Source organism: Ruditapes philippinarum, unplaced genomic scaffold (genome assembly GCF_026571515.1).
Source record: "Ruditapes philippinarum isolate M1 unplaced genomic scaffold, ASM2657151v2 ctg6336_1_1_1_1, whole genome shotgun sequence".
NCBI classification, from domain to species: Eukaryota; Metazoa; Mollusca; class Bivalvia; order Venerida; family Veneridae; genus Ruditapes; species Ruditapes philippinarum.
This window is the reverse complement of record NW_026861617.1, coordinates 8,774-25,779: the sequence shown is the minus strand read 5'-3', so window position 1 is coordinate 25,779 and position 17,006 is coordinate 8,774. Positions and strand designations below refer to the sequence as shown.

The window sequence follows — 17,006 nt, the reverse complement described above, 5'->3', positions numbered from 1 at the left end:
GCATGGAGAATGATATTTACGGAGTCGCAAAATCGGCACGGGTGTGTGATAAAGTCATTTAATAGTAAGAGTATTTTTATTGCGTGAAAAATGGAATATATTTTAAGAAACATGATAAAATGCCACACATTTTCACGAGCCGAAATGGCGAGTAAACATATGCGGAAATTTGTTGAGTGAAAATTTATTATGAAAGAAAAATGGTTACGAACCGCCATGCTTGCTACGGAACTGCAAATATAGAGCGCGCAGTAATATATAATGATTTTTATCGAAATATGCGTCACGCGGTTCAATACACATAAAATTATTGTGTATTTAATTTAATTTTATATTTTTCAAACGAAATACAGAGTATTAATGGAGAAATAAATGTGAAATTGAATCGGTTTGCGACATTGAAATAGCGATCATGTTTTTATTATTTTTGCACGCGCTGTTTGGCGCTACATTGCGACGTCACGTGAACAATCTTTAAACGTCATTACAGTGGTTATGACTGAATAAGAGATATAAGTGTTCGGAAAAAAAATCTTAGTTAAAGGATTTTCTATCATTTTATATAGTTTTCAAAACGAAATTCAACAAAAAGTTGTTTTTTATTGATCTATTTTTTCCAAACAAAATGGCGAAAGAAGTCCCTGAAAATAAATATGAGTTTTGACTCCGCCCACTTTCATATTTATATTTCATATTTCTTTTAAACGAAAATGAAATATATTTGAGTGATATAGCACCATAAAATTAAATAAAAAAGCGATATTGCACTAGTTCATAAGACTCTGACGTGACTTCATTTGCGTTATATAAAAATATACAGTAGCGTTGAAGCGCGCTAATATAAGCGTTACACAATAGGCTCGTCAGAAAAAAGTAAAATTCTTAACAATTTATCGTTCTTATTTTATAATGTGACAAATAGAATCATTTGAAATAAGGTGCTACCTATGGCGCGGAAAGCTCTTATTGATTAAGATTTGATAGTTTAATATCAAACATTACATGTTTACCATACATGGATACCAGATCTTTCTTTGCACTTCGTAAATTAGTAAAATCAAATTGTGTACCTTAAACAGAAACGAATGAATTGAACGAATTCAACCTAACACAGGAGTTCTCAGAATATTTCCGAAATCCTCCGAAGTTCTCACTATTATTTGAGTGGCTACATGCTGTGTAGCTAAGGCAAGGAGCACCACTACAACTTAATTTGGAAAACCCAGTCCACCATGTTAATCTCTAAGCACAGTTGTTGTTTTTACGTTATATTTTAAATTTGTTGTATCAAAATGGATATGTAAAAGTTAGTTTTCATGTTTATCATAGAAACTGCAGTTCTTAAAAATAATAAGCATGAATATTTTCTAATTTATATATGACATTCTTTTACCGGAAGTGTTATTTCGAATGCGTCTTCTAGCAATAGTCTCAATTATGTAGACGCTCAAAAGCACCCTGATATCTATATCTGAAGCTCACAATGATTTCAAAATGAGTTCACCCAATTAACTAAGGATTTTTCTCAAACTAGTTAAATAAAATGAATAAAGCAAGGCCTCAAATCGAACTCTTTGACAGAAATTATATTACATTATAATTTGAAGCCATCGGGGGCTTCTTATTTTATGTTTGAATACACTTAGAAATGCACACTTTTAGCAGCACGATATTAAATCACTCAACGCCATTTTTTACATTTTCCGTTTTATATCTGCAATTCAGTATTTCATGCACTGCATTCTTTTCATTGTGGTTTCCTGTCCTATATAGGTTCCCATAGAAGTGCGCAGGATACCAGTCTACGCATCCGTTTTCTATCAAAAATTCTCGGCTCTTAATGTTATATTGTAGTTCGGAATGTTGCGACTGGTCAATAACCCATAATTTTGCAGCACTTCCGGCGAAAGTTATTAAAACCATTACTATCTAGCAGATACTCGCGTTACCCTTAAGCTTGCTTTGCAAACAGGCCTGCTCTTCGAGCTCGCTATTATCTTCATTGATTTTAATGTAATTTTATAAATAATATATCCAAACAGTGATTTAGTCGCTCAATAACATCACTGTGTGGATTTCTGATGCGATATCATCACCGATCTGGAGATATTTTTTCGATTCTAACTCGACATTATAAAATAAATACTGCCATACATGATATTTAGCTAAATTGCGCCTGATTTGTTTTGTACTTATTTTTAGTGCGTCGCATTTTAGTGGTTACGTCATATGTATTATGATTACGTCACATTGTTATGTGTAAATATAGTAAATATGAAACGTCAACAGGATTTTTCAGACTTTCGGTTGTCTATATTCAATAGGGTAAATTGCGTGTTGTGTTAGAATTTATTTTATCTTATTCACGCCATATACTTATCTAAGAGCGCTACAGCCCTCCCCGGACCGGGCTTCCGCGTACTAGCCTAAAAGGATTTCAAATTGGCAGCGCCCTATTAACTTAGGATTTTACCCAGACTCGTTAGATTTATAATTTTGAATATGACTTCATTTAATTTATCCACGTCATACATTTTATCTAAGAGCGCTACAGCCCTCGCGGGGCCTATGACCCCGCTCGGACTTTATTTTTGCCGATTCAACACTAAATTTATTTATTTTGTTGAATAACTGGAGGATATTGATTGAGTGTAGGTCCAAGGGGGAGAATAACGCTGTTCGTTACCCAAACAAACAAGACGGCGGATGCAGCCGAAAAGTTAGTTTTTCCCTTTCTTCTGAAATTCGTGATGTTATTGTGTCAAGATAGATGAAATATACTTCTGCACAATTTTCCTGGCAAACAGGATTTTATTTCGTCCCGTACTTCAACTGAAATGCCGTCACAAAGTTCGAAGCGAGAAAATTTTTCCATGGGTTTTGATCTTTGTAAGTAACGTTCTTTTCCCCTCAAATTATTTTTTTCTTTACAATAGTATAAAGCTGAACCACTGACTTTAAAAAGTTGTAATATGTCGTCGTGGTCATCTAAGCATCCATGCCCATTCTGCCTTGAATTACCGCTGAAAATATTAATATAGTCGGAATTTTTCATAAAATACAAACAGTCTTGGGCTGATTTCAGCTCTGCTTTTCTTTTAACAGTCTGACATTGTTAGAATTGGTATAATATAATTTTCACGGATAAATAATAATCCACTGAAAAGCATAAAATAAACTATAGTCTGTCCCATCAAATTTGAATATTCCATTTTTTATTTAATACAATAGTTAAATCATTCAAATTAATGTCATGTATACCCTGACGTCAATATCTCTAGGCATGTTTTTCTTTTTTTATTATAAAGTCAGTAATATAGTCAAAATGTTAAAATTATAAATTTTCCCGTTGACTTACATATGGACGCACGTATAGACGTCATTCAGGGTTCGTCTCAAAATTAGCGTGAAATGTACTCGGTAATAATAGAAATTTGATTATTCTTATTTACTTACTCATCAATAGCTAAATGTTATCATTAAAAAGAAAATAAGAACAAAGTTGGTGTCAAAAGGCAATTTTACTAGCAAACCATTAAATCATTTTAAGTGAAAAAAAATCAGTAACTGCTTTTAAATTATAAATTCTAACGCACAAAGATTTATATAACTACCATGATATACTGATGTATTTTATATTCTTTTTAAGAGAAAAAGAGCAATGAAGTGATTTGATAAGATAGCTTTTCAAACACGCGCGTATCCTGAATACCGCAACGCTTCGTAGGGGAACAGGAACTCTGGCTAGAGGCCTATAAAAATGGTTCTTAGCTAGATAATGTTTAATTTACACAATTCTGTTGTTGTCTGAATTCTGTCCATAAGTATTATCACGTCTATTCAAAATAATTAAATTGACCAGGTTCGATGGGAAACAAAAATATGTCTCCCTTCTTATTTCGGGTGCGATATTCGTGCGCTAAACTTTTCACAAGAAATCGCCAACAAATACTACATTATCTTTCAAATCTGACAAGAAGAGAACTGATTTACTATACGTTCAGCATTGGTTTGCTTGTAACTACAGTGTCTACTTTAATTAACTCTCTCGCTTATTAGAGAACACAGACTGGCGTTCGATGAAACTGTAAATTATAAGCTATCAAACGTAGGCCTATACACTTTAAGCTCGTAAATACAGATGTAACTTTCCGTCTCACAATTAAACAAAATGTCCAGGAATACCGGCTGTGATTTGATATTTGACTATTAAGAATAAGTTAGAATTTGAGTGTTCAATAAACGACAATATGTGTGTGTGTGTGTGTGTGTGTGTGCGTGTGCGTGTGTTTTTTTTTTTTTGTAGACACAAAGTGTTACATATTATGTTAATAGTTAATATGAAGGGGGATCTAGTCAAAGAGAAACACTGAGTGACGTCCTCAATAATTGTAGCCTTCCTAAAAGTTGAAAATATTCAATGAAAAAAAAAAACAAAAAGCATATTTCCGCGAGAGAAAAGATACGCGTATTGTATATTTTGTAGCTAAAAGAGTAGGAATTACAGAAGTTTTGAATAACTAGATACCGATAATATGATTTATAGGGAAGTCATTTTTTTGAGAAAAATAGTTTAAAACATACAATCAAAACGAAGGTTATATGTAATTAGTGGAAGAAGTATTGTACTTCTATAGATTCATGTCATTAAGTGTGTTTAAAATTATTTAAATGTTATCAAAAGTTTTATTATTAATATATGAATTTAAGGTGTAATTTTAACAGTTAAGTTGCAAAATCTGGGTAATTCTATACCATTTTTTTTTAAAATGCCATTAAGACAAATTTATCTCCAGGCTTAAAATTATCAGTATGAGGTTACATATGCCTAACCGCCCTCTGTCAATGCCGCAACTGGAATCGTCCATAAAGAGCGCGAGGCATTTTTGTTACGTCATGTATTTCGTAAATTGTTGTTGACGTTGAGTTTTTGTTAGTCAGGAATCCATTTACATTGTGATGTTGACAACTAAAATGGATTTGCAATTTCTAGATCTACTCCATGTCACTCAGTGTTCTTGTTGCTTATTTTTCATTTTTTTAAAGTTTTCCAACTAAACTGTTATATCTTGTAGATCAAGCTTTGTAAAATAATCATGAAACGACCCCGAGAACCTCATGTATATTTTAGAAACATGACACTTGCGTTCTCCCGTTCATCTTCAAATGAAGAGTACTTCGGCAATGGCTATGAAAAATAAACAACAGAGATTTACCAAAATTTGCTTTCACAAGAAAAGTAGACACTTTAGAGAAAAAATCTCGAGGGTGACTTTTTTTAGTTTACAAAAAAATATTTTAAATTTTATTCAACCTCGTTTTGTTAATTCATACCAGGCAAAAGTTCATTTCCATTTTTAACGGGACAGACTATAGTGTAATATCGTTTTTATTAAATGGCTTTATTACATACTTTTCGGTGGTTTATAGAAATATATCAGTGATATAAAACTGGTAATTTCACTGTTTTGAATTTAAGCCCCTTACGTTGTTTCAGTGAAATACCAGCGGGCACAGTACTGGGTACCAACTTAATGACGTGACGACGTAAATGACGTCACGTTGTATTATTATTTGGCGCGCTTTTCATTCAGTATTAGGTTTAATGTCTTTTTAAAACGTTTATTTGCATATAATGGCTGCGCCACTCGTGAAATATACCTTTTCGTGCTCACTCGGTGAAATATATTCCGATTTTACACTGAACTAAACAAATATCCTCTATTTATTACACTCCTGCGCTGCGGGTTATGTGATAAAACAACCAGAGGCTCGCATAATATGATTTTATTCACCACGTTCAATAACTTTGGTATTAAACCTACACTCATTCAATATCTTCTCCCGTTCCGCTTTTGCGACTCTGAAAAATTGGTATTGCACGTCTGTGCATATATTTTGACGTGACGTCATTTGGGTTAAACAAACCTAGTGTAAAGACGCACTTAATGTTAGCGTTATACTATAGGCGCGTCAATGACTTTTTCACTTTAAACGGTCTGTGATAAATAGAATATTCTATCTCTCCACGTGATTTTGTCATTATAGACAAAGAAGGAAAAAAACGGTGAAAAACTGCCAAAAAAAAACACTGGTTAGGGACTTCTTGTATATGCGGCTTTTATGTTTTAACCCTCGATTATATAGTTTATATAGTTAAGAAGGTCTTTTAAAGCAACAAAAAAAAAGCATTTTTATTTATATTTTCTGTTCGTATAATGTTTTCTATTCATACAATACCGAAATAATCTCACATACACTTACGCCACATATTCGATCCAAATCAGCTAATAAATATTTTGACAAAACGGCACCAATCCGCAAGCAGCGTAATGACGTCATCGTAAGTAAACAACTCATTTATAAACAAGCTGAAGTTATTTCATACATACCAGAATGATAAATGGGGCACTGATGTAAACACAATACGACGCACGTTTTTATTGTAGAAAACTTGATAAAATAACGTTTTTTTTTCTTATTATTTATTTTGTTTAATATTTTCTATATTCTTGCAACAGAAGGGTGCGAAAATCGAACAGCGTTATACGAAAATCGGCACCGGAAGTTATTTCCGCTTGAAAAAATAACATTAGTGATATTCCTTATTTTATCGTGATAGAATAAAAATAACATCGACCTGAGAGTTGTATATTGGCTTTTTAACACCGGTTTGGAGTTTGGATGCGTAGAAATTGACCACGAAGGCCGTAGACCTGAGTGGTTAATTTTTTCGCATCAATTAAATTCGTGTAAGTTCATTACTGAATTTATTCGCCAGAAGCTCACAAAATTCAGTATTGAACTTACACACATTCAATATTCTCTAAATATTTTTTATTCTACTCTTTCAATTAATTCAGTATTAATCTGACACTTATTCAATATCCCCTACAGTGCATACCCAGATTGAAAAAAAAAACACACACACACACACAAAAACTGAATGTGACATTATCCATTATCGGTCAGTTTTCTTATGCCTTGTGCTCTTTTGTTTTCACTTTCAGCTGTTTGTTAGCGCTGCGATCCTTTTGATGAGTAAAATTATTTAAAAAAAATTAAATTTGAGAATAAAGTAATAAGATTTTAAGAAAGGTAAAAAGGTGCAAGATTGAAGTATTTATAATATACATATGTGCGATTAATGACTACTTTTACAGTATTTATCACAATATTTTCACTGAGTCATTACGCTGTAGGAACTATTTTTGCATATTTGGAACTTATTTTGGTAAAATGTTGGGGTCTGAAACCGCCGTATGTAACGTGTAACTTACTTTCATTGTTCACTTCACAATACTCAAAATGTTCATTTAGGAAATAACATCGGCCTTAGAGGTGTATAGCAGCTTTTAAACACCGGTTTAAAGTTTTGATGCGTATGAATTGACCACGAAGGCCGTAGGCCTGAGCGGTTAATTTTGTCGCCTCAAAACGACAAACCCTGTTTTAAATAGCCGATATTCACTTCTCAGGCCGATGTTATTTCGATTCTAACACGATAAAATAAGGAAAATCACTAATGTTATTTTTCAAGCGGAAACAACTTCCGTTGCCGATTTTCGTATAACGCTGTTCTATTTTTGCACCCTACTGTTGCGAAGATATAGAAACTATCAAACAAAAGAAAGAATTAGAAAAAAAACGTTATTTTATCAAGTTTTCATCAATATAAACTTACGTCGTATTGTGTTTACATCAGTGCCCCGTTTATCATTCTTGCATGTATGAAATAACGTCAGCTTGATTATGAATGAGTTGTTTACTTACTAGGATGATGTCATTACGCTGCTTACGGATTGGCGCCGTTTTGTCAAAATATTTATTAATTGATATGGGTCTAATATGTGGCGTTTGTTTATGTGAGATATGATTTCGGTATTGTATGAAAAGAAAACAGTATGAACTGAAAAAAATAAATAAATATGTTTTTTATTGTTGCTTTAAAATGCTTTGTAAACTAAAATCGAGGGAGAAAACATAACAGCCGCATATACAAGTAGTCCCTAACCAGTGTTTATTGGCAGTTTAACACCAGTTTTTATTTGATTGGGTCGTCAGACCAATCAAATAATGGTAGTGAAATTTCAGACTCTAATGCTGTTAATTGCAAATGCCGAAAATCGTCCGCTTTTTGAAGCGGTTACTTCCCTTTATATGTAACACTAAGGCCGACAAATTCAGGGGAGATCACTGCGTAAATATGGTCACATGACAGGCGCATTAATTTTCAAGCAAAATAATTCCCGAACGGTCGAAGATTTCTAATATTGTTTTATTCTTTATAGATATACATGCTTATAGTAAGCGCAATGATTATGTACACAAGTGTTAAACAACAGATAGCGTCGTTACAAACCCTAATTTAGAATAATATGCTTTTCTTCAGGCCATTTACATTTAAATTCACTGTGGCCGGGGTGTTTGTGCGACTTCTTAGGAAGCGGGAGGTCTGGAGTTCAAATTCCAGTTAAGGCAACTTACTTCTTTTTTTTTTCAAATTGTTTAAGACTTAATAAACATTGGATTGAATATCAGTGTTGCAAAAAGTCTTATAGCCAATCTACTACAATTAAAAAGCTGGAAAGCATTGATGGCACTATACAAAAACAAATGGTTTTATAATCTCACAACCTTCACCTTTCTGATATTTTGAGACCCAAACAAATTCAGCGCCTTATGTGCTTTGATTTTCCTTCTTTGTCTATTGTGACAAAATCACGTGGAGTGATTGAATTAAAAATAAATATGAAATTGGGGACTTGCTGTTTAAACACACTGCAGTTATAGTTTAAACAGTTGAACATACTAGGAATGTTTAAAAAATATCACGTGTGCTTCTTTTCGTGAAATTCCTTTCATATGTTTGAAAACCCACCTCCAGTATATGTGTATAATATGAATACAGAAGCATTTCTCGCTCACAATGTCACTGTCCTTCGAATTGATAACGCTCTACTCAAAATAACTTGCAATTGGGCCACGAGTGCGATTTGAATAAGGGTTTTATAAAATGTACGTCACTTGCTCGTTGTAAATCCAGAAGTGACTTGCGACATTTATTTCTTTTATCTACGGTGTTCCGTTTGGACAATAGGGATTTTTTATGTCTTCTGTACCCGCGATGGAACGATGGTGAAGACGCGATGGTACGATGGTGAAAGTCATGTCACACTCCACTGATTTTGTCACTATAGACAAAGAAGAAAAAAAGCGGTGTTAAACTGCCAATAATCGCTGGTTAGGGACTACTTGTACATGCGGCTGTTATGTTTTCACCTTCGGTAAAATAGTATACAAAGCCTTTTCAAACAACAAAAACAAGCATTTTTATTTATGTTTTCAGTTCTTATAATGTTTTCTTTTCAACCAATATTATTTAATTTTACCCATGAAACATGGTGCTATATAAGTCAAAATTGTAAATAATCAGTATGAAATATGAATATGAAAGTGGCCGGAGTCAAAACTAAAATGTTTACTTTAAGGGACTTCTTTCGTCATTTTGTTAGTCCTGATAATCCATAAATACATTGCATGTAAGATTGATTTTATCACACACCCGTGCCGATTTTGCAACTCCGTAAATATGGTATAACACGGCTGTGCATATATTTTGACGTGACGTCATTAGCGTTTTACAAACATAGTGTAAAGACGCGCTAAATGTTTGCGTTATACTATAAGCGCGTCAATGAAAAATGACACTTATTCAATTTAAACGGTCTTTATTTAGTGTATGTGATAAATAGAATATTAAATTCGTGAAAGTTCATTATTGAATTTATTGCACTCGTTGAATAAAATAATATTATGCTAACCGTATGTGATAATAAGAGGTTAATACACGGCAGGAGAGGGCCGGAAGGTGATAATCGGCCCGCAAAATGAATAATGGACCCGAGGGCTTTAGCCCGAGGGTCATTATTCATTCAGGGCCGATTATCACCTTCCGGCCCCACGCTGACGTGTATTAATGTCTTTAATACACTTGGTAGATCTAATAGTAGCATTAAAAAAATCAAAACAAAATTTAATAGACTTTGAAGTTCTTTCCTTGAAATTCTTGTCTACTCTTCTACTGTTCTGTACAGAGATGTTTACTGTTTGTGTGTTCAAAGCAGTAGAATCAAGAAGCAAGTTTTATTTTCATTTTTTTCGGAAAGAATTTCTTCAAATTTCAAAAGTAACAAAAATGTGTTTGTACTAAATACGCTTAAGCTCTCATAATAAAAATAAATCGATTCGTGCTGACAACCTACTTTCACTTTTACAGTTAACTGTTTGATGACGTAAAATATGACGTCATTGTTTCAGTTTGTGCACGTGCACATGTTCTGCGGGCTGATAACTAGTTCTCGGCCCCGGGCCGCAAACTCATAATAGGTCACGTGACACTCATAATCAGTTGAAATCATAGGCAATTTTGTTACTATATATAGTAACAAGTGTATTAAAACCATTTATTACATGCTTTTCGGTGGTTTATAGAAATATATCAGTGATATAAAACTGGTAATTTCACTGTTTGAAACAGTGAAATTACCACTTTGATAATTTCACTGTTTTGAATTTAAGCCCCTTACATTGTTTCAGTGAAATACCAGCGTGCACAGTACTGGGTACCAACTTAATGACGTGACGTCGTAAATGACATCACGTTGTATTATTATTTGGCGCGCTTTTCATTCAGTACTAGGTTAAAATGTCTTTTTAAACGTTTCTCTGCATAAAATAAAAAGACAATTTGTTTAGTTTAATGTAAGATTGAAATATATTCCACCTCGTTCATATTTCACTTGTGGCTGCGCCACTCATGAAATATACCTTTTGGTGCTCACTCGGTGAAATATATTCCGATTCTGAACTAAACAAAATCCTCTATTTAATAAAGACGATATTACACTAAGTGTAATAACACTTTGACGCGACGTCATTTGCGCTGTATAGAAACATAGCGTTATTAAAGGCGCGCTAATGTTATCGTTGCAATATAGGCGAGTGATTAAAAATTACTCATTCTAACAATTTACTGACCTTATTTTATATATGTGAAAAATAGAATATTATATTCGTCTAGATTCAAGACTAGATTTATTAAACTCGTTGAACAAAAATATTTTGCTCACCACAGGCTCGCATGATATGGTTTTATACCACTCGTTCAATATATTTCAGGAATTATTTATCACAAACAGTGATTTTATCGCTCAATAACATCACTGTTTTGAGTTCGGATGGGACGAATTATATCACGAGGGCGTAGCCCGAGTGATATAATGATGCGCATCCGAACGACAAATATTGATGTTATCAAGCGATAAGATCACCGATTTGGATATATTATTTCGATTCTAACACGACATAAACAAATAAATGCTGTTGTACCTGATATTAAGCAAAATTGCGCCTGATTTGTTTCCGTACTTTTTTTCAGCGCGTCGCATTTTTAGTGGTTACGTCACGTGTAAAATGATTACGTCACATATCCAAATATAGAACGTCAAACAGTGACTTTATAGCATAATAACACACACTTTCGGTTCTTATATGTTCAATAGGGAAAAATACGAGTTGAGTTAGAATTAGTATCAAACTACACTAATTCAATATCCTCTATTTCTTTTTAGATTGTGACTATGGAGATAAACAGTCATTTTGTGTAGGAATGACATTACAACTGTGTCGAATTAACTTTGAAACTTGCTGTAAAACATGCCAAGATATACGATTAGATATTCCAGGTAAAACAAATTTTACTTGCATTTACATTTTACCTTTCTATAACGTACTGTTTTAAGCTATATTGAGATGTCTGTAATTAGTAGGATACTTGTATTTATAAAAGTTATTGCAAAGTTCCTCTATCAACAATAGTGTTTGAAATTTTCTAAAAAATAGGATAACATATTCTTTCCTAAGCGCTGAAACGGATTAACTCAAATTGATATTAACAGAGAGTTTACCTCTTGTTTCACTACGGTTACGTGTTTACAGCATTCTTCGTATTGTAATTGTTAACATGAAATTGAAAAAGTGTAAGTTTAATACTGAATTTATTGAACGAGTTGTATAAAATTCTATCATGTACTTGAGAATATTGAGAATTTAATTTTACTCATGAAATATGGTGCTATATCACTCAAATATATTTCATACTTTTTAAAAATAAATATGAAATATAAATATGAAAGTTGGCTGAGTCAAAACTCATATTTATTTTAAGGGACTGTTCGAAAAATCTGATTAATACAAAACAACTTTTGTTGAATTTCGTTTTGAAAACTATCTAGAAGGATAGAAAATAGTCTAACTAAGAAAATAAATCCGAACACCAATATTGTTTGAATTCAGTCATCAACACTGTACAGACGTTTTTAGAGTTGTTTACGTGACGTCAGAATTTAGCGCTTAATATCGCTTGCAATACAAGACAATAATTATATTACTGCGCGCTGTACAATTAAGCAAGGGGGCGCGTAACCATTTTTCTTTGATAAATGGCTCGTGAAAATATGTGGCATTTAATCATGTTTCGTGAAAATATATTCCATATTTCACTCAAACAAGGCTCGTGAAAATATGTGGCATTTTATCATGTTTCGTGAAAATATATAGAGGATATTTGTTTGTTTTGCATGTAAGATTGAAATATAATTTCACTGAGTTATTACTAGATGCAATATTTTCACGAGTGGCGTAGCCACGAGTGAAAATATAATATTTGGTGTTCACGAATGAAATATATTTCAATCTAATATGTAAAACAAATAAATGTTCTTTTTATTTCATGCATTTTAAGTGATTTTAAGATGTTTTTTTACTGATTTTGTCGCGTAGCGTCACACATTTTTCCTTAGTGACGTCATCGCATCATGACGTCACATCATCAATTTTGAAATATAGTTCTGTTAAATTTCTATAATTTTGTTTCACTTTTTTAACATGATGTATGATGATATCGACTTTCTTTTCCTAAAATGAAAAAAAATACGCATGACGGCATTTATTTCTGCCTGTTATTCCATTTAGTTATGATTTTCTGTTCATCTGCATTCAGATATACATGTAGTCCGGCTACAGTGAAAATTATATTTTATAAATTTCATTAGTGGTTTATCAGAAAATTAACCTTTGATATATTACAATTAAACACTGGAAAGCATGAAATAAATTCCATATTTAAAACGAAAAAGTATCCTCCTAATATTGATGAAATAAAATGTGTCTTTCATTTCCATATTTTCACTGTGAAATGTAATGTTCCGTTTTTTCATTGGTGTCTTGATGGAACACGTTTTTTTTTCTCAATTCTGTCAGAATACAAAATTCAAGGGAAAGTCTTTCAAATTGTAATGTCAGAAGAGCACAATATATATTATAAACAGATAATTCAAGTTTTTCCTATATGAAGGATTTTTTTTCATCTTGTGGGACGAAAACAAACTTACTGACGTGATGTTGTAAATGACGTCACGTTGTATTATTATTTGGCACACTTTCCATTTACCATTAAGTTAAAATTGAGGAAATTTTTATTTTCATAACACTCCTGTTTCTATAGAAAAAAACTTGAATATCCTCTATATATTAAACTAGCCTCTGGCAAGCATTATATAATTTTATTCACATTATTTTATTCAACGAGTTCAATAGATTAAATAATGAACTTACACGAATTTAATATTCTATTTATCATATACCAAAAATAAAGATCGTTCAAAATGAAAAACTAAAAGAATCAGTTTTCATTGACATGCCTATATTAGTAAAACGCTAACGTTTTAGTGCACGTCTTAACTCTATGATTATGTAATGAAAATGACGTCACGTCAAAAAATTTGCACATGGTTACCATTTATCTATATTTTTCGGACTTGAGCAAAGCTCCTTGTTCACAAAAAAAAAAGAAAAAAAAAGATTACAATACATAATCTAAACGCAAAAACATGTAAGCAGATCTTACAATCGTCACATCAAAATATATGCTCGGATTCAACTCGTATTTATTCAACTTGTTCGATAAATTCAGTATTGAACTTACACTCAGCAAATATCCTCTACTTACCACATCCTAATGCCGCGTTTGCGACAAGTTGTAAATAAACTTAACGAGTGAAATGTAAACTTGTGTTATTGAAAATTGTTATAGAGTTTAAAAAGATATTATACGTAATTCTAACACGACCGGCATTTTTCCCTATTGAACATAGAAGAACCTAAAGTGTGTGTTATTATGCAATAGAGTCACTGTTTGACATTCTATATTTAGACATGTGACGTAATCATTATACATGTGACGTAACCACTATAAAATCCGACGCGCTGACAATAAGTACGGAAACAAATCAGGCGAAATTTTGCTTAATAGCAGGTACGGCAGCATTTATTTGTTTATGTTGTGTTAGAATCGAAATAATATATCCAAATCGGTGATTTTATCGCTGGATAACATCACTGTTTGTCGTTCGGATGCGCATCATTATATCACTCGGGCTACGCCCTCGTGATATAATTCCTCGCATCAGAACTCCAAACAGTGATGTTATTGAGCGATAAAATCACAGTTTGGGATATATTATTTCTTAAATCAAGCTATTATGTCTTTTTGACTATTGTTTATTTCAGGTTGTCCTTGGGGTGATGAATATACTGACTGTACTCAGAGTCATTGCACCAATGATTATTCGAAATGTTGCAAAACCTGTGCCGCTTTAACGACAGCGGCAGACTCTCCTTCAGCAACGGGAACTTTTAAACCTACAGCAAATACTGCTGATACTATTACAACGAACACTGATCCTGACGCAGCAATTTCTACAACAAATACTACCACCTCCGCTAAATCTAACCGAATGCAAATTAGCCCCCGCGTTATTATTCTGTTTGTTTTTATATCAATTTTATTCAGGCATTATGTCGATATGTTCATATATTTTTTTTAATTGTACTGGGGTAAAAATCATGCATTAAGTTAAACCATCGGGACCTTTTTCGCTGAAAGTTTCGCTGTGCAACATGCCGATACTTTACTTAATTTCATTTTTCATTGTTACTTCATTTTCAGTCGTCATGCAACGTTTAATACAGATCTATCCAAGAAAGGAACATGGACATAATTCGATTAAATACAGTAAACTGGGCAACTTAATACATCGTACAACTTTATCAGTTTTCAATCTTAATGAAATCAAATCGGGCCTTTATATAAAAGTCGTTTGCACTGTTGTCAATGATCTGAAGGGGTCCATGTGAAGGGCGATGCTAGATAGATTTTATATAATTACATAACACATTCAGTAATAACTATAGCAAATCTGTCAGTCATTTGATAAAAATGGAAATGTAAGTTGGCAACAAGATAGCTATATTTTGAAAGTGCATGTCGTTTCATAATCTCTGGATTGTTGTCATTGTTGTTATACAGAAAAGCCCATGGTTGAAATGAACTTTAATAGATTAAATGGTTATCTTTACAAAATAAATACAAACATTTTTTAAAAGTTATTAGTTATCATTCAAACCATATTTTCACCATTTTCAGTTTACCCCTTAAAGGGTATAAAGCTATATTTCATGAACTATTTTTAAAACATTTATCAAAATTTAAATAATATTATATACATATTTTTCACAATCTTGTGGTCGATTCTTGACAGAGTTTTTAACATAGAATGTCCCTGTAATTGGATACTCCTGAATACTAAACGTAAACAGAATAAAATATTGCAGGACAAACTATGTAAAGTTAAATCAATTAAGCAGTGATTTCATAATTCGTCATTTGCTTTTAAAGAAATTTACTAACATATTGATTTCACATAAGCATTTCATATAAGCATTTCGGAAGTTTTTCTTTTTCATTCAAACAGCAACTTTTGCAGCAGATCTAAACATTGCTTTATACACTTTAATTATCATTGTGATTTGTGAATCTCTTTTTGTTTTAAATCATAAATGAAAAAAACAGGGTTAAAATTGTCAAACGTATTGACAGTAACGTTGTGCTAATAAAATGAAAAAAGGAAATAATAGTTGAAAAGAGACTATAGAAAACATATTATTTCTGTTGTAAATTTGCAATTAAAGGTGAAAATAAACGAGTTTCTGAATGAAAATACATTGTGACGCCTTTGCTTTTTAAAGTTCATTCAAACAGAAAGGGCATTCGGTTGATGGACATTTAAAGAAAACTATACATTCTTAATTTGATTATACTAACTGTGAATTGTGCTTCATGAGAACATCAACATCAAGAAAAGCTAAATACCCTTTTGATTAAAGGGTGTGGATGGGGCTTAGATGACGTAGATGGTAGACAAATCTGGAAACGAAGTGATAACTCGGAAGCATTAATCACAAAAAATTACAAAGAATTACAGACTCGGTTTGATTGATTCTGTACACGAGGGATAATGAATACGTGCAACGCCCCTCACGCCCCCTAGCACCAGCTTGATTCAACACTTACTAGTACTGGCATCAATGATCCCGAAGGGCCAGAAAAATGTAACAACACTGAAGTGAAGTACGGGACAACTTTTTACAGCGGCCACTCAGCACTTGACACCTGCAGTTGTGAAGTATAAAAAAATGGAAATGAAATGATCCCCCGGAAGCATTAATCACAACACAATTACAAGAGAATGGCAGACTCGGTTTGATTGAGTCTGTACATGAGGGATAATGAATACGTGCAACATCCCTCACGACCCCTAGCACCGGCTTGAGCGGTACATAATTCTCAACACTTAATAGTGTTGGCTATGTCTATGAAATAAGCTGTTTGTATAAGACCCAAATATATTTTTGGGATTCATTTTTACAATTTTGAAAGCCATTATTGTTCGTGTCAGATATTGTTCTGCTCACAATTTTGAAAGCCATTATTGTTCGTGTCAGATATTGTTCTGCTCACAATTTTGAAAGCCATTATTGTTCGTGTCAGATATTGTTCTGCTCACAATCATTATGTTATATGACATGAGTTTAAATCATAAGGT

The 17,006-nt window shown here is 32.7% G+C and overlaps 1 protein-coding gene across 1 annotated transcript in view; it reads left to right on the top strand.

Moving 5' to 3' along the window:
• Positions 1 to 16,121, top strand: part of LOC132716318 (uncharacterized) — a 41,918-nt gene extending 25,797 nt beyond the window's left edge. The window contains exons 5-6 of the mRNA XM_060699564.1: positions 11,634 to 11,747; positions 14,632 to 16,121. Of these exons, the coding sequence (XP_060555547.1) occupies positions 11,634 to 11,747; positions 14,632 to 14,948 (431 nt within the window). The 3' untranslated portion in view covers positions 14,949 to 16,121. The remainder of the gene's footprint in view (positions 1 to 11,633; positions 11,748 to 14,631) is intronic.
• The last annotated feature ends 885 nt before the right edge of the window (positions 16,122 to 17,006 follow it).